The 24,023-nt window shown below is 40.4% G+C and overlaps 2 protein-coding genes across 2 annotated transcripts; one reads left to right on the forward strand and one right to left on the reverse strand.

Annotated features, from left to right (window-relative positions):
* Positions 1-626: 626 nt before the first annotated feature.
* alpk3a (alpha-kinase 3a) lies at positions 627-13,578 on the forward strand (the record flags this gene model as incomplete). The annotated part of the gene is made up of 15 exons (XM_080539608.1): positions 627-757; positions 1,859-1,888; positions 2,278-2,399; positions 3,058-3,175; positions 3,350-4,685; positions 7,781-7,956; positions 9,817-10,427; positions 10,727-10,874; positions 11,468-11,595; positions 11,697-11,732; positions 11,855-12,129; positions 12,537-12,625; positions 12,719-12,936; positions 13,056-13,104; positions 13,251-13,578. The coding sequence occupies 15 exons, from the start codon at positions 627-629 to the stop codon at positions 13,576-13,578; spliced, it is 3,795 nt and encodes a 1,264-aa protein (XP_080395734.1).
* A 3,714-nt stretch (positions 13,579-17,292) lies between these two features.
* Positions 17,293-22,678, reverse strand: slc28a1 (solute carrier family 28 member 1; the record flags this gene model as incomplete). The annotated part of the gene is made up of 17 exons (XM_080539610.1): positions 17,293-17,398; positions 17,525-17,633; positions 17,791-17,889; positions 18,009-18,090; positions 18,301-18,498; positions 18,823-18,991; positions 19,083-19,213; positions 19,332-19,457; positions 19,609-19,689; positions 19,789-19,869; positions 20,076-20,153; positions 20,454-20,567; positions 20,855-20,996; positions 21,096-21,285; positions 21,511-21,602; positions 22,329-22,375; positions 22,664-22,678. The coding sequence occupies 17 exons, from the start codon at positions 22,676-22,678 to the stop codon at positions 17,293-17,295; spliced, it is 1,860 nt and encodes a 619-aa protein (XP_080395736.1).
* Between the last annotated feature and the right edge of the window lie 1,345 nt (positions 22,679-24,023).

The following is a 24,023-nucleotide window of genomic DNA, read 5'->3' on the forward strand; positions in this document are numbered from 1 at the left end:
CTATAAATAGGGCCCCACTGGCACCACATGAGTGTCCATGATTGACAATTGCAGAGCTTTGCCTCAGGGACTCAGGCACCAAAGGACACTGACAAACATATCAATGGTAAGTTCTCAATATTATCAGCTTTTGTTTTAATCAAATTGTTCTTTAGTTCAACATTAACATCAGAGATGTAAAATAATTCCTGAGGATAGTTTAACTCCTAAAAATCCCTCTAAAGCCTGATAGCAGGTCCTATTTATAACTTTCTCCAGTGCAACTGCTTAGCTTGGTCAAAGGAAGCTAGCAGTCACTGTCTGAATTGTTTGTGAGTTTGAGGATTGGTTCATTGTTACTTTACAAAGGTGTGTATATGTACTTAGATAAAGAGCTCTTCCAATTGTGATATTTGTATTTTTATTATTTTTAATAATCTTTTTACATAAGACAACAATCAACAATATGTTCATAGCTGTTTTCACCTTTCCTTTCCAGTGGCTCTTACACCGGTAAGACACTGCAACTTTAAACTTTCAAAGGGCTTTGCACCTCATCAAGCTGAGCCTTTTTGAAGCAAAGGAAAGTCATCTGCAGTAGAGACACTTTTCCTTTGGACTATTTGTGATTATTTCTTCAGTGGACAATGACTTCTAGAAGGCCAATGACCCGTTCTTACTCTGGCAATGGGAGGTCCGGCAGTTTTAATGAGGAGGAAACCAATGGCAGGTCGGAGAGCCGCAACAACTATTTCTCCAACGTCAGGCCTGAAAACAGGTACTGTAGTAGGCAACCTATCTTTCTTTGTTCCAGTGTGATGCTGAGCTTTTAGGATTTTGCCACTTTTACTTTATGTTCTCATAGAGTGTATAGTGGTCAACTCAAAACCTCAATAAGCATTGTAACTGCCAATGGCCCCTGGTCCTAGCATAGATTTGTTTTTATAATGATGACTGATGATTCACTTACTTAGACAAATGTACTTGTAAGTCGTTTTGGATAAAGGGGTCTGCTAAATATCTAAAAGGTAAATTGTGTAATGGCAAACTGAACCTATTCTCAATCAATACGTGAACAATTAACGCACATAAGGACATGACTTGGTGAAGTGGAATGTTCCTTACAGTGCCTATATCATGAGCCATCATGTCCTTTGGTATGAAAACAAAGGCACAAAATGCAGTATATGTTTTTATTTTATTTCAGATGTATTCTTTGGTAGACACATGGTAAGATACATTGTACAGTATTACATATAATGTTAGATCTATTTTCAGTAATTGTAGTATGTAATTAAATGTGGATTATCAAGTCATTCAGTGAATCGTTTTAAGATTATTTAAAATATGTTTTGCTGAAACTCAAGCTAAAACTGTCCCCTCATCAGAATCTTTTTCAATCAGAAATGAAAAATAAAACATCCTCACTTCATTTAAATGTATATAAATATGTCAAATACATGTGGTTGCTGTAACTTATCAACAGTATGTCATCTATCAGTTGTTAATTCTTATCTACCGTACACTGAAGCCTGAAGGCCCAACAGTAAGTCTATGCCAGACTAGTGCTAGATTATCACAACAAATCTGTGGAGACCTTCCTAATGTCAACATATCTCAATTCCCTAAAAAAAAACTATCCTAGGCTTTTTAACCTTTCTATTTTTTTGTTTATCTCTCCACTCCCTAGAACAAATATTTTATGCTTTTTCCTAGTTTCCTAGTTTATTTGTTACGAATATACTGATTTGAATTCTCAATGTATACATTCTAAGTAACTTACAACTACACACAATGTCCTGTGTGAGAATATTCAGGTACAATCATCATGTGACTGATGAGCTGCCTGTATTTGCTTCTCTCTGAATAGCTACTCCAGTCACAGGTATTCTCACTACAGGCCCCCGAGGTAATCCATATTTTTAAAACACCCATTCCGACTAACATCTTAACCACACATCCTGGTTTACCCCAAGAGAGAGCAAACCTGCACCCTGGGACAATTCAAGTGTTTGAGAAAATAAGATCAATCTCCCTTCACAATCAGTAATACTTTTTATTAACATATTTTTTCCCCTCCCATTGTGACAGTTGAATAAACAATTCAGAATTGTATACAGTACTGTACAACTCTATATACTGTATGACTCTAGGAACAACTGACTAGAGTGAACAGTGTACAGTGTTGGCTAAAGAATATTATACTTACAACATTAGCCGTCTGTCTCACTTGAAAGTGACAGAGAGCATATTATGCTCTCAAGAAGACAATAAAGCAACCCAGTCTTTCTCTCCCAGGAGTGCATTTTGTAGTGTGATGTCCCAGCTGACTGAGGAGACCCAGCCATCATTTGAGACCACTGTAAAGTCCAAGGCAGTGTCAGAGGCCTGTAATGTGAAGTTCTCATGTGTGGTTTCAGGTAGGCTGCACTAAACAATCTCTCCGTCGCCTGTTTCTACTTGCTTTTCTGTACAGTATGTGTGTTGGATGCAACAGTATTAGTAATTCTGTGATTAGTCATCAAAACAGAGAGACAAAGCCACTTTTTTATTATTGAGAATTTAGATGAATGATGATTATGTTTTCTAATCTAAATAAAGAGAAAATATTTTAAACAATAAGATAAGTAAGTAGTTTTGTACTGTTAAGGCCGATAGGCAAGACTGAAAATAGACTGAAAATCCAAGCAGGTTTTCAGGCAGTTGCCTTCCCCCAGAAAGACACTTGAGTTGGCCCCTTTTCAGCCACAACAGCGTGGCTTTGCTTTGCACACCACTATGATGATGCAACAGTCTGAAACAGCAATGATGCATGTTCCCTCACAAAACATTCTGTTGTGTTTTTTTCTGATCAATGGATTAATGCCTGAAATGAAACAAACAAAAAGGTAGCTATTTTATTGTTTATATCCTATGGGTAACTTGTAAGTTTTAAAACCCATAGAAATACTGTACATCTAATTGAGCTACTGTATAACTACTCATCACTAGAACTGCTTTGTGACTACCCGTAACATATTACCAATGTATGTCTGTGTGATTGAACATCTGCACCATCTGTGTCCCCACCCACCACAGGTTACCCAGCTCCTGAACTGACGTGGTACAAAGACGATGTAGAGTTGGACCGCTACTGTGGTCTCCCAAAATATGAAGTTGGCCGAAATGGAAAAACACACACACTTCAAATTTACAAGTATGTGAGACAATTAGGAAACATTCACACACTAGAGAGAGAACAAAATCGTGGAACTGCTATAACACACTAGTAACTTTCTAATAAACTTTTTTTTTTTAAAGAATTACCGGTAATTAATACCACCACTGCACTGTTTCCTACATGATCAGATGATGCTCTCTCTCTCTGCAGCTGCACAGTGGATGATGCAGCCATCTACCAGGCTTCAGCCAGAAACAACAAGGGCATTGTCTCCTGCTCCGGGGTTTTGGAGGTGGGCACCATGAGCGAGTACAAGATTCACCAGAGGTTCTTTGCCAAACTGAAACAGAAGGCAGAGGTGAAGAAGAGAGAGCTGGAAGAGAGTAGGAGAAGGAGCATGGAGCCAGTCCGGAGCAGCCCTGATCGATCTCAGAGGAAGCGGAGGTCCCCGGGTGAAGGCGCACTGGAAGGCGCACTGGAAAGAGAGGAGAACGCAGGCAGCCCCAGGGTCGAGGTTGTGGAACAGCCAGAAGCTGCTGCTGTAGAACCTAATGGTGTCAGTGAAACACCAATGATACGAACAGAGAATGGCAACCAGACTCTGAACCATGAGGTGGAGATTGTTACCCCCAAGCTCCCAAACAAAGATACTTTGGCTAAAAAGAAGTTAAAGATTTCAAACGGTGTCGATGCTGCACATGGTAATGGGGGTGAAAACTCTTATGATGGAGGGATAGGGCTGGCCCAGTTTCTAGCAGAAACCCTTCAATCCCAAGCTGCTGAAGACAAGCAGAGCTCTGCACAAGTGGAAAAGACAATGGAAGTCGCTACTACTACGGCTGAGATTAGGACAGAGACGGACAGAGAGAAAGAGAGAGAGGAGAACGAGAGGGAGAGGATTCTAGAGGTGGAACGGGAAAGAGAAAAACTGAAAGAGAGAGAGCTGGCAACCGAGAGAGAAAAAGAAAGAGCAAGACAGATAGAGCAGTTACAAAGGACATCACACACCAACACTGCCTCTGAGGTCAAAATGGAGGCTAAGACACACAAGGAGCACCTGGAACACAAGAAGATCCAGGCCTCCCTCACCTCTGTGCTCCACTCCGTCAAAGACTTCTTCTTTGGTAAGAGTAAGAAGGGCACTTCTCATCATGATTTTGAGAGTAGTGATGAGGACGACTATCGTACTGGTCCAACACAACCACAACACAGCCCTCCCCAACCACGTCCGCAGGAGCCGGATAGGAAAGCAGACTTTTACAAACCCACCACAGAGGAAACGGTGCCAATGGAAGTAGACGGGCCACAGGAAGCTCCAGTCATTGTAGTGCCATATGAGCAGCCAGTGTCATTGGAACGGTTGATTCCAGATGAACACAACTGTGGAGTTACTGTTTTACACACAGAGGAACTTCCTCCAGCACCTAAAACACCACCAGAGAGTGCGTCTGCTTCATGGGAGCAGAAGGCCGTGAAGGTGTCTCAGGAGGTGAGGAGCTGTGGTCCAGAGACCGTGACCGTACTCGGACCTCCAGCCCCCAGTGAGGTGAGTTGCCTTTGCTTGTTGCTCATACTGTGAGATCAGAAGCAGTTGGCTGTTCAGCAGAGCCATGCTCTGCACTGGAGTAGGCAGCCACTTGAATTCTATTTAAAGGTTGTACATTTGTGTGACAAGACTTCAGTTAAACTACACCAGGCTCATAGCCAGAACCTGCAGAAATTATCAGGCCACAGCACATAGCTGTGTGGAGAGAACATGGAGAATGTAGATGAGCCATAACAGAGATCTTATATTCGGTGCCATGCGTTCAGTTAATACTTCACATGAAAGTATGTGCTTGTAAGATGTGCTTGTAGCTATCTCTTAGGGTTTGGGACAGTCAGAGCTCACATGCCCTTTAAGGAAACTAAAGTGTCAGCAAAGATAGGACAAATGAGTAGGTGATTCAGTCTGCCAGTCTCTATCTAGACCGATGACAGTGTGCCAGTATCACTTGAGAGTAACACCTCCAAAAATGTGTTGGGTGAAACAAGGAAACCTGCTAACCTGGTTTGGTCTTGACCCACACAAAGAATGACTGATGTTACATTGTGAAACATAGTTCAGAATTGGGACGGCATTCCAAATATGGCTGACGTGCAGACACATGGTCTTGTGGTCAGTACGTAGAGGAGGAAGCTCTGAGGCAGGCCCCAGCTTGGTGGTGGGCCCTGTTCACATTGACTACATTTCTTACTGCTCCCCCACGTCTTAAAATAAACCTCTTTATCTTCATCTGTAGCGGAGCAGGCCTCTCCCTATGTAGTGGAACTGGGACTGTAATAGGACTGCTTTAATCTCACTCTCAAACTATCCGGATTGCATCAGTCATGTAATGATGAAATTAGATATCAAGTTGTGACCATGATGACTGTTTGACTGTAATCTCCCAGGCATCATAGTGACAATGTCAAAATGTATCGTATATTTTCTAAAATAGTGTATCATATATCATGGATTATACTTTAACTAACTGATATAGTTCTACTTCATTACTATACTTCCTTTACTACTGAAATGCAATATAACCGATGTCACAGTAATAAAATACAGAGTGACACATGGTGACACAGATTCTATGAGACACTCATGGTGCTAATTTCATTAAGCTCCAAGTCTGCTGTCCACTGTTTATGTTCAGTTAGAGGAACATGTACCATAAGCAGAGCTACTCTCCACTCATCAGGGTTCACACACACCTGTCAACCAATGGTTTTGTGGACATGTTTCTCTATAATGTGGAACTGCAACTCCCCTTTCCTGTTGTGGTCGGTTAATGTTAGAATTTGTGTCTCTATTCATCAGGACTTGTACTGTTCTTACTTGAGCTCCATTTTTAGACTGAACGTGACACCAGTTCCTCTCTATTGAATTCAACTTCTTTTTTCTTGGTTTTCTTTCCTCCTGTCCCAACATGTTGTCATGGAACGGCACGTAGCTAGTTTCCGTCTGTATGCTGATCATTTTTTAGGGCCAACATTTAGTGATAAATGTTGTTATTGTTGCTTATTTTCTATTGATTATGAATCAAAGAACAGATATCGAGTTTAAGACAATTTAATCAGTTACAGGCAGATTTATACATTACGTCTGTTCCCCTTGGACCTGGGCTGGAAAGAGAACGCTCTCTCTCTCTCTCTCCCCGTTCCGTTCCAGAGGGGAGGGGCCAGCGTGTATGTGTGTCTTTGCCCAACCCCCAAAGGTCCCTGTTGGTCATCTGGTTGCCATAGAACCCTCATTGTTAGAGGGCATCATGTCCTTGCATGCCCTGGTATGTGTGTGTGTTTAAAATATACTACATATTCATACATAGATCATACATACTACAGAAATATACGACATTATACAGTGCTTTGTATTGTATTTACAAAATAACAGTGCTCTTCAAACAAATCTGGAATCCATCAAAAGGCGGAGAAGGGAACATTTTATTTTAATACTCTTTTATGATTTGTGTTTTTGGAAATAATACTAAATATAACAACCTTTTACCTGAGGCACACTCATGTGTGTGACAGCCCAAAGCTGTTTCCTAACTTTAGGAATGAGTCATGCAGGGGTGGGATGAGTTAGTGACTTTGCCCTTTTGTGTTACTAACCCGCCCACAAAAGAATGGGGAAATCCCCTATAATTCCCCTTCATTTAGTATAATGTGCCCTCTCTCACTGGGAAAACTGTAACTATGCTAAAAGAATGCAAACGCATAGAATGAGTATGTGATGTAACAATTTGCCATGTTAAATCATATTGGGTGCCTTCGTAAATTCGCTCTGAGAGCGCACATTGGATTAGACAAGAGGCATTCCATGAGTGCTGATCAGATTTCCCGAGCGAATTTACGAACGCAGCCATTGTATGATAATTTAGTTGATTACACCGTGGCATTACACCATTTGATTCAAGAGTTTCCTTGTGTGGACAAAAAGAGAAACAGTGTGTAAGAAACATGTAAAGCTGTCAATTTTGAAAAACATTTGACGTTTGACAACACTTGTTTTCAACGAACCTTCATATAATATGGTATTGGGGAGTTGTAAACATTAACTATATCGTCTGTTATGGTACTACAAACAATTCGGTCTGTAAACATTCAAATATTCACAGTGTTTATACAAGACTGTCAGCTGATAACACAGTATCTGATACGGTACTGTACTTTCCTCAGTCTAAAAGAAGCACAGTGTTACATAGTCAAAGGTCAACCATCATACTAAGCCTTGGTCACATGGTCAGCCACAACAAACATTTGGGAAATTATTAGATTATCACACACACACACACACACACACACACACACACACACACACACACACACACACACACACACACACACACACACACACACACACACACACACACACACCTCATGTAGTTTCTCATTAGGCTTTAGTGTTTTGTGGTACTTCTCCAATGCCACACTTTCATGATGATTGATATTGACATGTTAGAACTAGCCAGCATATTTCAACTTAAAAGAAGATGAATAATTGTATAAATCAAAATCTGTGCACATTATGAATGATATGGTTGTGGTTTTCTGATTCCCCAAGTGTCCCTATTATTTGTGGCTGAACAGCTGTTTTGTTTTTGCCCCAACAAGGCAGATGACCATATACAGGGATACCCTGTCATCCAAGAGGTTGCCTCAGCCCCAGATGAGCCAAACATCCAAATGTTTTCATCCAAGACTGACCAGATCACAAGAGTTGCTGACGAAACTCAAACTTTACCCAATCAGGGTTCATCTGACTCTACATGGAGCCCAGACCCCTCCAGGTTGGCAGGTCCCCACACGTTAGTCGACACCAGTATGACTGACAGTGGGAGCTCTGCTTGCAGTGATGTCTTACCCACAGTCAGCCAAAGCCCAATAAAAATAACTGTTGAAACTGAGAGAGAGCAGGAAATGCATGTGGATAAGAGGGGCATTGAAAGTGACCACCAAACACAAGAAACCTTTACTCCCGATTTTGACGAGAAAGGAGAGAGAAATGTCAAAGAGATTCAGCTTTGTCCCTCTCTAAAAGAGAGTGTAGAGATATTTGATTTTACAACACAAGAGCAGCCGACTCCTATTTTAGATGACAGTTTTATTGCTAAAGTTTCAATGTCACAAGATGAGTATTTTGCTGCTTTGCAAGTGAATGTAGAGAGAGTCTCTTCAAAAACACACGTGGAATCTACAACAGGTTTTGAGGAGATTGGAGAAGAGAAACATTTGAAGAATTCGGAACAATCTACTCCCACTTTGCTTCCAAAGAGTTCAGATAATGGTGAACTAAAAATACCCAAGGAATGCACTCCTGTTGCCATGGAAAGGATCGAGGGTCCCAATTTCAACACAAAAGAGAGATATTATACTAGAGCTTTAGAAGAAAGTGGAGAGAAGAGTGTCTTAAAAGGGTTATGTACTTCTGCATTGGTGGAACATTTAGTGGACAGTTCGGTTTGCAACATGGAAATACAAGAGCAGGTGGTATCTATTGTGAAGGAGAGTGGCGAAAAAGAAGTTAACTTAGAGAGTAACAAGGTGCCGACCCTCACTATTGAAAGGGAGGGTACAATAGAAGAAATGGAGACTGAGATAAAGATAAATGTGCTGGATAAATCTAAGATCCATTCAGTGACACAGCCTGAGAGTGGCTTGTCCAGTGTCTCTGAGCCCATTGTGTCTGCATCAGTCAAAAGCCCAGAGGCCAACACAACTCATCTAGGTGGAATCATAGAAAATATACCAGAGATAAGAATCTTCAATTCCACTGTTGAAGACCTCCCAGGAGTCAGACTGGTTGTTTCCAAACAAAAGCTGAATGAACAAATCATTATACCCAAAATTGAAATGATGGAACCGGAGGTCAAAGAGCCTACAATGCCATCAACTCTTTTTATGCCTAACAAACCTAAATCAGAGCCAGCCATTTTCCCAAAGGATGATGTGCTTGACGTGTCAGACGTAATGTTCACAGACAACAGTGTAGCCGTACCTCCGGTTATGATAGATGTGACACCCACTCAAGAAAGTATGCGGAATGATGACATCCACCCACCAGCAGAGAAAGTGCAGGAAGTTACACAACAAGATGAAATAACTCGAATGCCCAATGGAAAGCAGCCAATTGAGATAAACAACGAGTGGCCCACGAGGATAGACTCCATGTCAATTCCTTTAATAAATGTTTCTCACACAGATGACAGCGAACTCAGGGAAATAGATGTTGAGTGTTCACATGTCAAGCCTCTTGATACAAAGCTAGAGGAAGCGCCCAAAGTGCTTCTGTTTGTGGTGCCTCCTATATCTGTGGTATGTGAGGAGGAAAGTTATTCTGAAACCCAAAAGCCTCCACAAAATGAGAATACAGAAACAGAATCATTGGTTACTATACTGAAAGGGGTCAAGAGGGATCTTGAACATTTGACTACCATTGAGTCTGACAAAACCTCTAGTATTCAACAGAAACAGAGCACAGAAAAACAGAGTGTGATAGTAAACATCCCATCTCTGCCAACAGAAGCAACAACAACAACAACAACCCTTCTGTCTTCACTAGAAAAAACAACAGAGGGCATCAGCCTTACTGTAACTGAGAAGGTAAAAACACTCAGAGAGTCTGATATTATTGCTGATGAACTCCAAAGAGATAGGCCCATTATTGAGAGGCTTGCCTCTAAACCCCCTACACCCCCTAGGAGTCCTGCTAGTCTCCGTAGGTTCATGGGCAAGGCTAGCCCTGGTTCTGACACTCAGGGTGGGATGGCTGTCCCTGCCATTACTGTGGGGGACTCTGCCCAGAGTGAGAAGACAGGGGAGGAGCAGAGTGGCGGATCCACCCCGACGTCCTCGCTGTCTTGTGAGAGCAGCCCCAGGATGAAAAGGAGGGACAGTCTGACCCTCATCCGCTCCGCCACCCCTGAGGAGCTTGCCTCTGGGGCCCGTCGCAAGATCTTCCTCTCCAAAGCTAAAGGGGAGGAGGGAGAAGGCGTCGGGGTTGGGATAGGGGCAGTGGTAGGGGTAGCGGCACTGGACACTCAAGTCAAGAAGGAGAGCCCCTACATGTCACCCAGCCAGGCTCGCAGAGCAGCATTCTTGCAGGCCCCAGCGGGTCAGCAGACCCCACCAATGGAGAGGCGCTCCCCTCTGTTGAGCCGCAGGAAGGCCACCCTGGAGGTGCCCAAAGTCCTGGAGGAGACCTCCCCTGAGGAGCCAGAGGCCAAACCTGCTGAGAAGGAGAAGCTCAACCCTTTCAAAGGTAACATGTTCACTATACACCAGATGTTTTTTTACTTCATTAAAATGGTTACATAACATGTTTTCTAATTGCACTTACAGTATGTGCTGCAAGATGTTGTTTCGTAGATACGTGAATTGACTTGGGTGTAAAGACCTTTGGGAGTGTATTTGTGTCCTGCTGGGATTCATAGAAATTGTTGGGTGGTTGGTAAGCTAAGCTCAGACTGGGGGAAGAGGAAATGGTATAAAGGAAACTATACAGTAACCGTATATCTTTACCTTCTGGTCCCTGTGGGGCCCTGCTCTCTCACGCACCAGCTCCTCAGGTTATCCGCAAGATCAGGGGAGAGCCCTTCCCAGATGCCTCTGGACACTTGAAGCTGTGGTGCCAGTTCTTCAACGTGCTCAGTGACTCCACCATCAAGTGGTACAGGGACGAGGAGGAGATAGTAGAGGTGAAAAGAAGGTAAATCCCTAGCCAGCCTCGCAACCTCAAGATAACAGGAAGTGATTGTAATACAATCCGGTAGGGAAATCCCATTATATTCAAGATGATCAAAGCCATCATGTACAGTACTAATTTCCAATACTGTATGGTCTCTAAAAGCTGTTGTCTTGCATACTATTAGCATTGATAGCCAAAGTGATTGGTTTAGCTGGGTCCTGTGCTATTTATGAAACAATAATGTTGTGAAGATGAACAGCTTTTAGTTCTAACACAGTGCATTACAGAGCCATGTCATTCGCTCATTCGCACGCTTGAGGTATCCAGCTCATGTGACCATGAACCCCACAGCTGTGACACAGGGAGGTGAGGCTTTGGCCAGACAGAGACACACTGTAAACTGAGACACTCTATTTCGCCATCACCAGGGGGCATTAAAGTCTATATCTGTGCCTTTGGCTGCTCTGTCAGCAAAATGACCTGCACGCACACATGTCTTTGCTACTTTCTGTTTCACAGTGACCTCTAGTGGGTGGATAAATAACCCTTTGGAAAGTGTACAAGTGCATTAGGCGTGTTTGAAGTTGACATATTTATCCCTCTTTATTTCCCAGTGGAGGAGATGAAAGCCAAGTAGCGTTGGCCATTGTCCAGACGTCAGCAAGAGATTGTGGAGTGTACGGCTGCACAATCAAGAATGAATATGGGACGGACACCACTGACTTCCTGCTGAGCGTAGACAGTAAATAATGTCCACTGAAAGCCATTGATAAAAAAATACATGATATTACTTCAACCATTGGCTCCATTAGTTACCATTTGTGTGTGTTTTCTCTTCTGCAGCTCTTTCAGAGTTCTCCCTGCGAGAAGATTCAGAAAGTAAGTTTCACAGGCACTGAGAGATGTTGTTATCCACCTTACATGATACTGCAATGCTATAATCATGATATGACTTAATTTGAGAGTGTCTGAGAATGTTCCTCATTATCTGTCCTTTGCAGTCGGAGAGGAGATAGAAATGACCCCGATGTTATTCACTAAAGGCCTTGCAGAATCAGGCTACTTTGGGGATAAGTTCTTTGGGCGCATCATGACAGAGGAGATGCACATTGGGGAGGGCTGTAGACACAAGGTCTGCAGGGTAAAGGTCATCTACGGCCTTGACCCTGTGTTTGAGTCTGGAAGCACCTGTATCATCAAGGTGCAAAACCCCATTGCCTATGGGACCAAAGAGGAGAGCAACCTTGCGGAGAGAAACCTAGAAATTACCAAGCAAGTGAGTGTTACTCATAGCCATACATATACAGCCATGCATATATACTGTATATAAGGACAGCTCTTCTAAAGTGTGGACATTCTCTGACTCAGCATCCCCCTGTCAAGCTTGCAGAAATTGAAAAATTGGTCACCTGTTGCTTAGTGCTATTACTTATGGCTTGCCTGGTGTAACAATACCTAATTAATACCTCATTAGTATACAGTACAAGTGCGGATCAGATTTAAATTCCATAATCATGCATACCTGGGAGAATTACAATTGCATGATTGGCTCACATTAGGGTAACAATCACATTCCAAGTAAGTAGAGAGCCTCAGATGACACCAGTATGTAGCAAATAAACACATGGCAGAAACAAAATGTTCTAAAAAGAAATTTGTATGCATGTCTTTTTGTTTCACCAGGAGTGCAAAATCCAAAACACAGTTCGTGAGTATTGCAAAATCTTTGCTGCCGAAGCGAGGGTGATCGAAAACTTTGGCTCTGCACTAGAGTAAGTAACACAGTAACTGTTGTAAATAATTAAATGAAATTCAAACTTCTATCCCTCCGTGTGGTACATCTTTATTTTGCCGGATACCAACAGAGTGAATCCTCGCTATATGATGTACCGTCCTGCCAACTCTGTGCCCCACTCCACCGTGGAGGCTGACCTGAAGGGAGTCTTCCTCAAGTACTGTCTGATGGATGCTAAAGGCAGACTCATCACAAGAACCATCTCTGAGGTGGAGCAGAAATGCTGTGCATTCCAGCACTGGATCCACCAATGGACACATGGCAACTTGCTGGTCACTCAGCTGGAGGGTAAGAGTCAGAGACAAGGACATAGAAGCTGCCAAAGAAGATGAAAAATATCTGTGGGGAAAAAAATTACTTCCTGTTTGTCAAACAACACAATTATCCCTGTGTATCCCTTTTTGCAGGTGTCGAAATGAAGATCACTAATGTCAAAGTTGTCACCAAGTCAAAGGGGTCTGTATATTTAAATCATCGTAATGTATAAAGGTTACTGTATGGTAATGCTGTACCTACTGTATGCTAATGCTGTTAGTTGAAATATACTGTGAACATTTTGCCATTTGGTCTCTCTTCATTATGAAATGACTTCTGTATTTCAGGTATCAAGGTCTAACAGATGACAGCTCCCCTAAAGTGTTTGAACAGTTCCTGACCCAGCATCAGTGTAACTACTACTGCGGGCTTCTTAGCCTGCGGCCACTAAAGACCATGGACAGCCTGCAGCAACCCCCTAGGATCAAAGGCTCTAGGAGCCCCCTGCTCAACCGCAAGTTGGGCTCGTCAAGCCCCCAGCTGCAGAAGAAAGGTCTGGGCAGTCCCCAGACAACCAGAAAGGCCACCTCCAGCCCAAAGATGGTTAGAAAGACTGGGGAGACAGAAGACAAGTCCACTGCCAAACCTGTGGAGATTCCTAAAGTTGTTAGCTGATGTAGAAAGGAGAAACAAACTAGCCTCCCTTTTTCTTTTAAGGGAGCTTTCATAGTTTCTTGACGTTTTACTGTCACCTATTGCTGTATTTAGTCTGGACAGCTGACATGGCTGAGTGTGACAGAGATTGTGTTCTGATAGTCATTGAAAAAGAGGAAACACACATGGAAATGATAATGTCAAAACTAGGGAATAGGACAATGATCAATCCTGTATAGGGATGGTTATGTAACTTTACTGTGAATCGCTTAATTGCCTTCATTAAGACATTTACCCCTTCCCCAGCTTACCTAAGTAGCTTAACTACTTAACTGGTTTACACAACTGAGTGAAGGTTCAGTGCCAGTGACAGTAGAGTAACTATCTTACAGTAAACAGTACTAGGAAAATGGGACACAATGATTAGTTCCAGAACCCAGTGCCCTTTCCTCTTCAAAAGAAGAAGATACATATTTGATGCAGTGATTGAAACGATGGTGCTTGATGAAAACTCTACAGTCATGCAACATCTTACCCTCAGCAGAGATACAGTTGTTCCAGATGCAAGGTGGAGTGCATCAACTGCAATGTACATCTGTGATGTACTTTTTTTTGTTGGTCAGTAGTGGATCTTGTTATTCTCTGTTGTAGCTTGCTCTGAGTTCTGTTTGTTTAAGGTCCCAAAGCTGAGCAGTACTGTCGTGCATGTGCTTAGGAATTACAACACTTTTTAGTTTTGACTGGGAAATTGTACGTGTGCAACTTTTTTTGCCAATGATGTTTTTTGGTAGTTCAGTTCATTTTTTATTAACTTTGTTTGAACCCCTACCTTCGTTGGAAAATAATGGGTTAACATGCAACATCAACACTTAAATCAAAACAATACTGTACAACAATCCCCTTAGCCTAGTTATTTTAGAGATTTGCACTTTTCGTGGAATGTAACTGACAAAGCCTTGAGTGAAAGGGGCTTTCAGAAAAACTCTTTAACTTTGGAATGCACGTGTGTTCAGAGCCATTTATGGGTAAGCACAAAGTTAAAGATTAGAGCTAGGTAGCAAGCTACTTTACAGTACAATAACCAATTGACTCACAGTCCTAAAAAGCAACATTAGGTAACAGCTATATTTTGTGACTGAAAATTGCATGACTTCTCACTATTGGTTCATTAGAAATGATCCTGTTTCTTACATTTTCTCACAGCTTTCTGGTGTATAAAAAAGTGCAAATCCAAATAGAGAGACATTTGGGTTGAATGTAATTATATTGACATTATATTTAACTATATTGAGTTAAAACATATATTTTACTGTAAGAATGTAATGGTCTAGTGTGACATGAACACATTTAAAACTGATGTCTGTAATGCTGTAATATTGTCATGTGTGTGTTTGTGTGTGAGAGAGAGAGTGAGTGATATGGAGAAAACAAATAGTGTTTGCTATGTGTTGGCAGAGTACAACTGCAAGTAAAGTCTTTGTTACTGTAATATTTGGTATGTTATGTGCCAACTGATTTTCTAAAATAAAAGTGTACATACCATTCTTGTCAAACAGTTATATTCAATCTTCAGAAAAAGCTTTAAGGGTTTACATATAATACAGAGCTGTCCTTACAGAATAACTCAATGCAATACATTAAACATTTACATTTACATTCAATAAATAGTACAACAAATGACTATTAGATCATGAATAACTCTTTATAACTCTTTATTTATATATTTTTAATACAAAAAAGACAACTATTCCTTTATAGGGCTGGTTTTATCTGTACATGTTTTACATTCATCATGTAATCTCTTGCATTTTAACTAAGGTATGTACAGTATAAATATATACAATCAAAGGCAAGGCAAGTTTATTTATATAGCACATTTCATACAACAGGGGCAATTCAAAGTGCTTTACATACATTAATAAAAAATACAGCAAGAGGAGCATAGTAAGAAAATAAAAATGACAATGAATAAAAGCAAATATAAGAAGTAAATAGATAAAACATTTAATAAGACAATAGCTAATGGATAAAAGACATTGATAGAAGTGTTTGTGTTTAATCATAACTGCTGCAAAACTAAGGTTTTTAGCTTAGATTTAAATATTTTTAGGGTTTGGGCCTGTTTGATTTCTTCAGAGAGTTTGTTCCAGGAGCATGCGGCAGTGTGACTGAAAGCTGCTGCACCATGTTTTGTTTTAGTCTCACTCTCAGCTGACTTTAGGGACCTTGCGGGAATATAGGGTGGGAGGAAATCTGATATGTATTTTGGTCCAAGACCATTTTGTGATTTGTATGCAATTAGGAGTACATTGAATTACATTCTCTGAGAGACTGGTAGCCAGTGTAGGGATCTCAGGATTGGTGTAATGTGTTCAAACTTCTTAGTTTTTGTTAGGGCCCTAGCAGCGGCATTTTGGATGAGCTGCAGCTTATGAACAGCCCCTTTAGATAGGCCTGTTATAGTAGACCATTACAATAATCAAGTCTACTCGAAACAAATGCATGGATGAGTTTTTCAAGGTCTTGTTGGGACATGAAACCTCTCATTCTTGTTATGTTTTTCAGGTGATAGTAGGCTGATTTAGTTATCAAGTTTATGTTATGTTGAAGTTTAGATCGGAGTCTAGAATTATACTATGATTTCTGACCTGTTTTTTTGTTTGAAGCGAGAGAGAATCAAGTTTTGCACTGACTTTCGATCTTTTGTCAGGTGCACCGAATACAATTTTCTCTGTTTTGGTCGGACACAAAGTTTCCAATGGAGACATAATAGCTTCTGTCCTGTATGTAGGATCTAAACAAGTTTATGGCAGTGCATGAAAGTCCTACCCAGGTTTTTAGTCTATCTATTAGTTTGTCTGTCTGTTGTGATCTACAGTGTCAAAGGCAGCGCTAAGGTCTAGTAGTACTAAACCTGAGATTTGAGTGAAGAGAGTCAGTGTTTACACAAATGTCATTAAGGACCTTAATAAGAGCCGTTTCAATGCTATGTAGGGGGCCTGATTGAAATCCATCAAAGAGATCTTTCAGGGTCAAATAATTGCTAAGTTGTTCGTAGGCAGCTATTTCAATTATTTTTCCTATACTGGAAAGGTTTGATATGGGTCTGTAGTTATTCAGTACAAATGGGTCTAGGCCGGCCTTTTTGAGTAAAGGCTTGATAACTGCAGTTTTCAGGGTTTCAGGGAAAACTCCTGATGAAAGGGAAGTGTTGATTATTTGTATTAGTTCACCTCCCATGCAAGGGCACAGGTGGATGGTTTAAGACATGACATGAATTTGTCTAGAGTCTTGTAGTCGGCCTCGATGAACAGTATCGATATGTTGTTTGGAAATAGTTTCAGTCATAGTTTGAATAACAGGGAAAATAGATATGTCAAAGAATATGCAAAAATTGTCAGATAGGGCAATGTCAGTTACAATAATATTCGATTATGAGTCGGGAGTTTCATATGTTGTTGAAAAACATCTAAAAGGACAGAGAGTTCTTTGGCTCTGGTGTCCTCTACATTATCTACATGAATATGTAGTAATGATTAAACTGTTAAATTCAGTACTAATGATGGAGAGAAGCTCCGTAAGTTAATTGAAAAAAAATATGTTCAATACTGTGAAGTACAGTATTGGGGTGGTCTGTATAAAATTATGAAGAAGTGTGTGAAAATGTGAATACAATGATACATACAAAGGGATGCATAATTTCAGCTACTAGTCAACATTAAAATCAACTAAAACCTACTTACAACCACTACTTTCAAAAAGATTACAACAGTTGGTGAAGTAAATAGTGCTGTTTGTCACTGTGCTCCAAAACCCCTCAAATGAAGTCCCATTTACAGTACTGCAAGAGAGCATTGAATTGCATTAGTAAATCATGACAACCACATACCATTGGTAGAAACATTTTCATATTCATTTTCATACTGACATTGGTTTTAAACCATCTTCTACTTATCTGCCAACTTACTTTGCAAAAAGATCATCACAGCAGGTCTGAAAGTCCATATTTGTGTTGTTGAGAGTAACGGTACTAAAAACATTCACACAGTCAAGAGGAGGAGGAACGAAGAGGATCCCTGCAGGAGAAGTCACAGTTGGGATTAAAAAACTAAACCAAACCAAATGTATAGAAATCTTTCAATCTGAAAATGAACATGTATGATAGAATGCAGTCAATACACCAGGGATTAGATGTGAAAACATCAAGACCCGCTTTTAACTGCAAATACTAACCAGCAATACAAGCATTAACCAGAGATACACAGGTCCCAGTGAATAGGGCTCTCAAAACTATTGAGGCGATGTCAGCTCTTCTGGATGGGCATATGGAGGCTGTCAAAAAGTACAAGACAGACATTGGTCAGATAATGCCCTGAAGGATAGCTAGCTAAGCATGGGTAAGATTAGGGACATTTCCCCTGGGACAAAGTGAGGAATGTTATCATACTCACACAGGCCTCCAATCACGATACCTAGCGAGCTGAAATTGGCAAACCCACATAGACCATAAGTGCAGATGATTTCCGATCTGATCTGTGACCCAGAAAATCTGTACATTAAATGGCAGACTACAGAAGCATAGGCATTTCCATAATATTCATCTACACACAAGAGACACAACTTTAAACATTTGGTGAACAAGTGAGGACTTACAATACATCAGTATGTGATTTAGGAGGAGCCAGATGCTCGGCACAGTATTATTCAAATGTCATTTTCCAAATAGGACAAGTATATACTCACTGAAATCCATTGCCTCGTGTCGTCAATAAATTCGTCAGAACCACTAAGTCTTTTTGTTTTCATCTCTGACAGCTTCTCATAAGCCAGAAACTCATTGAGGAAGAGCTTGGTCCCAATGAGTTCTGCCACTGTGAAACTCTCTTCAAATGGGATCCCAATCATGAAAGCCACAGGCATGAACAGATACGAGCAGATCAGCTGTGGGTAAAAAAAAAAAAAACATTTTACAGCAATGTCAAGACTAAATTACACTCTAATGGTTTTGTCAATATTGATTGTTTCCAGTAAAATAATAATAATAATAATAATAAGGGTAATATATTTATAATAAGAATAAAAATATATAATCTGACTAATTTCCCAAAGAGAAAGATTTAAGATGGGCACGCTGCTTGAAACATCTGTGTGTGCCCATTAATCAGTGCTGGGTAAACATCATGGATAAAGTAAACACAAATCATGGATAAAGAGGTTATTGTGTGTGAGAGGAGCGAAGGTACTGTATGTTCAGCTCAAACATACCTCAAATGTTATGGAAGGATATCCCACCAAACCACCCAGCCAGCTCAGAGCTGCATTGATGAACTCAAGGATGGCAAGGAATGCTATCAGGTTAACAGCTATGTTAGCAATCAGGCCTATTGATGCAGAAGCTCCACTACTCGCAGCCTCCAAAAGGTTCTTCTCATCACTGGGGAGTTACGAGGGTCCAGAATGAAACACACAACGTATGTAAAGAAAAAGGCTATCCATTAATAATGAATAAATGACAAAACACATACCCGCAATCCACTTTAATATCTTTCTCTGATTTTATCTTGCTTTTTTCTGTCTCAGGGTAGGACAGCTTGGACATAGCCAAAGCACATGGCGCAGCCATCACAGAAGCAGATATCAAAGCGGATGCATCAATCTGTAGAGAAAAATCCAATGTCAGTTTTACATGTCTAACAAGATCAGTTAACAAAGTCAGTCAAACTACAAATTATATAGACAAAAATGTGACTGATTTGGTGACACTTTGGTCTTACCCCAAATGAGATGAACGCACCCATCACACTTCCTGCAATGGTGGCAAAGCCACCAACCATGACAGCATGGATTTCAGATTTGGTCATGTCCTTTAGATATGGGCGAATAAGCAGTGGTGCTTCGGTCTATTGTGGGGAAGGGGAAGGGGGGGGGGGGGGGGGGGTAAGGTGAGGTGGTTAACTTTGACTGAAAACTGGAATTTATAAAGAAAAATGATATATCCCCACAAATGTTCATAATGACAAAAGGATAGGGATCTCCCCCTATCCAAAGTACCTGTCCAACAAATATGTTGCCTGCAACACTCAAGGTCTCAGTGGGAGAGGTTCCCATCGTTATCTGCATGACCCATGAGATCTGTGAGGGCAAAAAAAACACAGGCCTCTCTGTAAAAAATACACACCCGAACCTAGCACAGCACTTTGGTATTGGGCTAAATGTGTGATGGTCTTTTACCTTAATGATGAGCCACTGCATTATTCCGAGGAAGTATAGGACTGACATGACACTGCTGAAGAACACAACGATTGGCAAAGCCTGGAGGAACAATTAGGAGATATACAGGATGGATGAATTACTGAATGCGTTCATTTGTTCAACAACACTGGCTTAGGTTGAAATATTTGTCAACCTATCCTTGAATGAAATAAACATTACACAAGAGTCCCTTTTTGGAGTGTGGACCAGCTACATTATGTTTGTGTTCATGTGTTCATCATTATTATTTTTCATTGTTGACTGACCGAAAATGCAAACACATTTTTAACCAGTTCTTCTCCAAAAACGAATGCTGACCCAGCTACTGTGTAGTTCAGGAATATCTGAAATCAAGAAAGCGGAAAATATATTATATTTATGGTATATTGTATCCATTCATGTTAACAATAAGGCATAACATTTGTCATAGTAGTGATACATACAGAATCCTGACAACAATGGTTAAAGGTTATCTAGGTATCAGAAGGAATCAGAAAACATCTGTGTTTGTAAATAGTAACTAGCCTCTGATTCCACTGCTGTTGAGGGTCTACAATCTACATCATGAAAGAGGGACCTCACAGATAAATGTGAAGTCAGTTTATTTCCCTGTTAGATAAGAATAAGTTATTCAGCAATAATACCTGAACTTGTTCTCCAAGCCATTCGAAAGCTATGAGGCCTGGCTCTGTCCTTATGACAAACAGTCCAATACAAAACTGCAAACCAAGACCCCAAAAGACTGTCCTCCATCCCACCTAGAACAGAGACACAACAACAAAATCACACTTTGCATACTACCAAAACGCAATGAAGCAACAATTCCCCATAAAATGTTGAGTTATCGGCAAGAATCACTAGACTGTAAAGGTAGACACACACAAGGGCAAAGGAAATCCAAAGTCTACTCTAAAGAAAACAATATTCATGACTGGTGATAAGAGGATTCTGCAAATCACGTGTTGGTACACACTTGGACGACACGTGTCGTAGGAGACACACTCACACCTTGTTATGCAAAAGAGTGATGTGATTCCATGCTTACCGCTGTTCTATGTTCTGAGAAGATGAATAGAATGAGGACGAACATGCAGACACCTCCAAACGAGATGAGCTGCTCGGGTCGCTTGCTTGTGTCCACAGCGAGCCACGCCACCAGCAGACCCACCACAACCAGGAAGAACACCCTAAAGGACTCACGGCACACTCTCGGGTCAGACAAACTGCCAATCACCAATCTGTTCTTTTTTCTTTGATCATCATCACTGTGTGATCTAGTTGCTCACCATTTTATCCATCTCAGGTTAGCGTTGAAGCATCTTTGAGCGGGTTTAAAACACTGATTTATGCTGTCTCCCTTGTAAGTCTTGATAAGATCATAGATTTTAGAGACAACTGCCAAACTGGTAAGCACCACAAGGGCAATAGCCCTCTCAAAGTCCAATACACAAGCTGTGATGAAGAATGCCAAATAACCTGTGGTAGGTAGAAACAGAGATACGATCAAAAGTGAATGCACTACACGGCATTGCACATATTATAATGCCACACAATTTGTTCATTGTTTCAGACTGGCTGTAGGACTATTGTATGCAGTATACAAAATGACTTCCACATCAGCTATACTTTCATGTAAATTAACAGTCTATGCAAAAACAATAATTTAAACAATCATATACTAGGGAAATCAGTAAGCATTACCTGCTCCGAGTAAGCCCAGAAAAATGTATTTGATGGTTCTGGAGTGAGCTTTAAAGTAATCCTCTGTGGCAGTAAGTGGTTTGGAAACCTTGCTGAAGCCCAAATCAAAGTAGGGATTAGTTTCCACTGAATGTTACAAACACTCATTGTTATTGTTAATCAACAAACACATTATTTCAACACACTCTGAATCTTTCTCAAACAAATGTTTTTGCCTAATTGTTTCATGTGACGTCAGTAAATTGTATGAGTTGTCTTGTATTTAAATTGGGAAGAGGTTTCTGATTCAGTTCTTAAACAAGAAGTGGGCTTCATCAGCCCATCTGAGGCAAACACTGGTATGTGCTGGCACACTACTGCAAGATCAAAACTGGAAAACTAGATTGTGATGGGTGATGGTTCTGACTGTGCAATTCAATCAAACCCACATTGCAGGAAAGCTATTGTCTCTGCACAGTATGTAACAGCAGATTTGAAGTACTGCAATTAAAAATACAACATTGAGTGAGTAAAATGAAAGTAGTAAGTAAGTCCAGTTCCTGCAACGAATGGCGGATTGCTGATTCACATGCTTGGTATTCAAATGTATTGATTGTAAGTCGCTTTGGAATAAGGCGTCTGCTAAATGCCAAAAATGTAAATGTAAGTCATTTTGAGTTGATTGAAACTGTTGCAGTGCTGTACATATGTGATTTCCAAACTATACAGATAATGGCCCTGATAATGTTCATATTCAAAACATTCCTTTAATAATATCTATGATGCACCACCACAATATGTTATTCCAATAACAATGCCAATTTGTTAAATTAACCCACCTTAAGTATGATCCCAATCCATGTTTAGATTCCTCATCTGTGTCCTCCTAAGAGAAACACACTCTGTTTTAATTCATCTGTTTCTATTGCACATTAAAATGAGGATGAGAATTCTTCACACATACCTGTATTTCAAAAGACGGATTATCCACCCCTTGTCCATTGGCATGAGGTAAATCTTTTAGCTGGGTACCATTGGCTTCCACTGAAAAATAGAAACAATATTTAGTCCTTCATGTCAGCTTTTTGGAAAGCATTTTGTACTACACTCAGGGGAGCCAAACAAGTACTACTCAAGTTTGTTGTAGCTCCAATGTGTAAAAACATTTCCACACTATCCTCATGGTCATCTTGTGGAGTGGTGCACAAAAACAAAGCACATGTTCAAAGTTGCCTTGAACCAAGAGAGGTAATAACTTACTCATTGTGTGTCCTCTTACTCAAATGGTGTGTTGGTGTGGTGTGTTGTAAAATACTGTGCAGGAATATATACTGCCCTGCTTGGAAGATCTTATAACTAATTAACAGACAAGTTCCAAAGAAGCCTTCATCAGTTTAGGAAGTACCTGACATAAGCATAAATAGTGTGTTTATTGATAGACCACATAAAACATAATCAGAGCCATGTTAAGGCCTCCGCCCTCGCCCCTATGTTATCTCATGTCAACGGCAAACAGCCAACTTGTTTTCCTCCCTGTGTCTACACGTTGCATCTACACGTTGCATCTCATAAATGTGCTATTTTAAAAAGAAACATGTGAAAGTGTACTGTAAAAGATAACTCATTGTTATCTCAAAAGATCTTAAGACTTGAGACTGTTTTAACATGATGTCTTAACCATGATGTTATGACATCACCTCCTGAGACATCTACATCCCCTCCACCCCCCTGTACAGTTTCTCTACTGTTAATATAACATAATTTTTTAAATAATCATAATAATCATAAATAAATAAAGAATACAACTTTTCAGTGTCTTTATTTCTTCATCTTCTAGCATTACAACTGCCAATAGCCCCTGGCCCGAGCATAGATTACTTTTTCCTGCTATGACTGGTAGATAGATTATTCAAATACTAGTCAAATGTATTTGCTGTAAGTCGCTTTGGATAAAGGCAACTGCTAAATTCCAAAAATGTTAATGTAAGTGTAATGTTATCTCAAAACAAAGATGTCTCAAAACACTGTCATGAAGCAATAGCCCTGAATAGCAATAGCCCTGAATTGTAAACCCAGTGCTATTCACTTTTTGCACACAAGATGCCAGTGCTGCGCAATACAAATTCTGGAGTTGTACATATTCTCAAGACAGATGGTAGTAGATATATACATTCACTAATAATATGCTGTTTATATCTCACATATAGCTCTCTAGTTTTTTAATGCATGCTCTTTTTAAAGCAATTGAACCCTACATCCTAATGTTTGTAGTAGTATTGGTAGTAAGTTGTTTGGTTGAGTTATCTTTTTGACTAGAAAGGACAAAAAAAGCAAGTACATAATTATGGCAGTGTTCTTTGTGCTCCTTGGGGGAGTCGTGTAGACTAGGACTATAGATTTCAACATAGAGGACGTATCAAGTATGCATATTGATGGCTTGCTTGATGGGGGGGTGAACCACAGTGCATGTGCCCTTTAAACCTTGGGTGACGTCCACATTAAGGGTAATATTAATTTTAATATACTCAAAGACA

This window comes from Nansenia antarctica (genome assembly GCF_963989245.1).
Source record: "Nansenia antarctica genome assembly, chromosome: 9".
Classification (NCBI taxonomy): Eukaryota; Metazoa; Chordata; class Actinopteri; order Argentiniformes; family Microstomatidae; genus Nansenia; species Nansenia antarctica.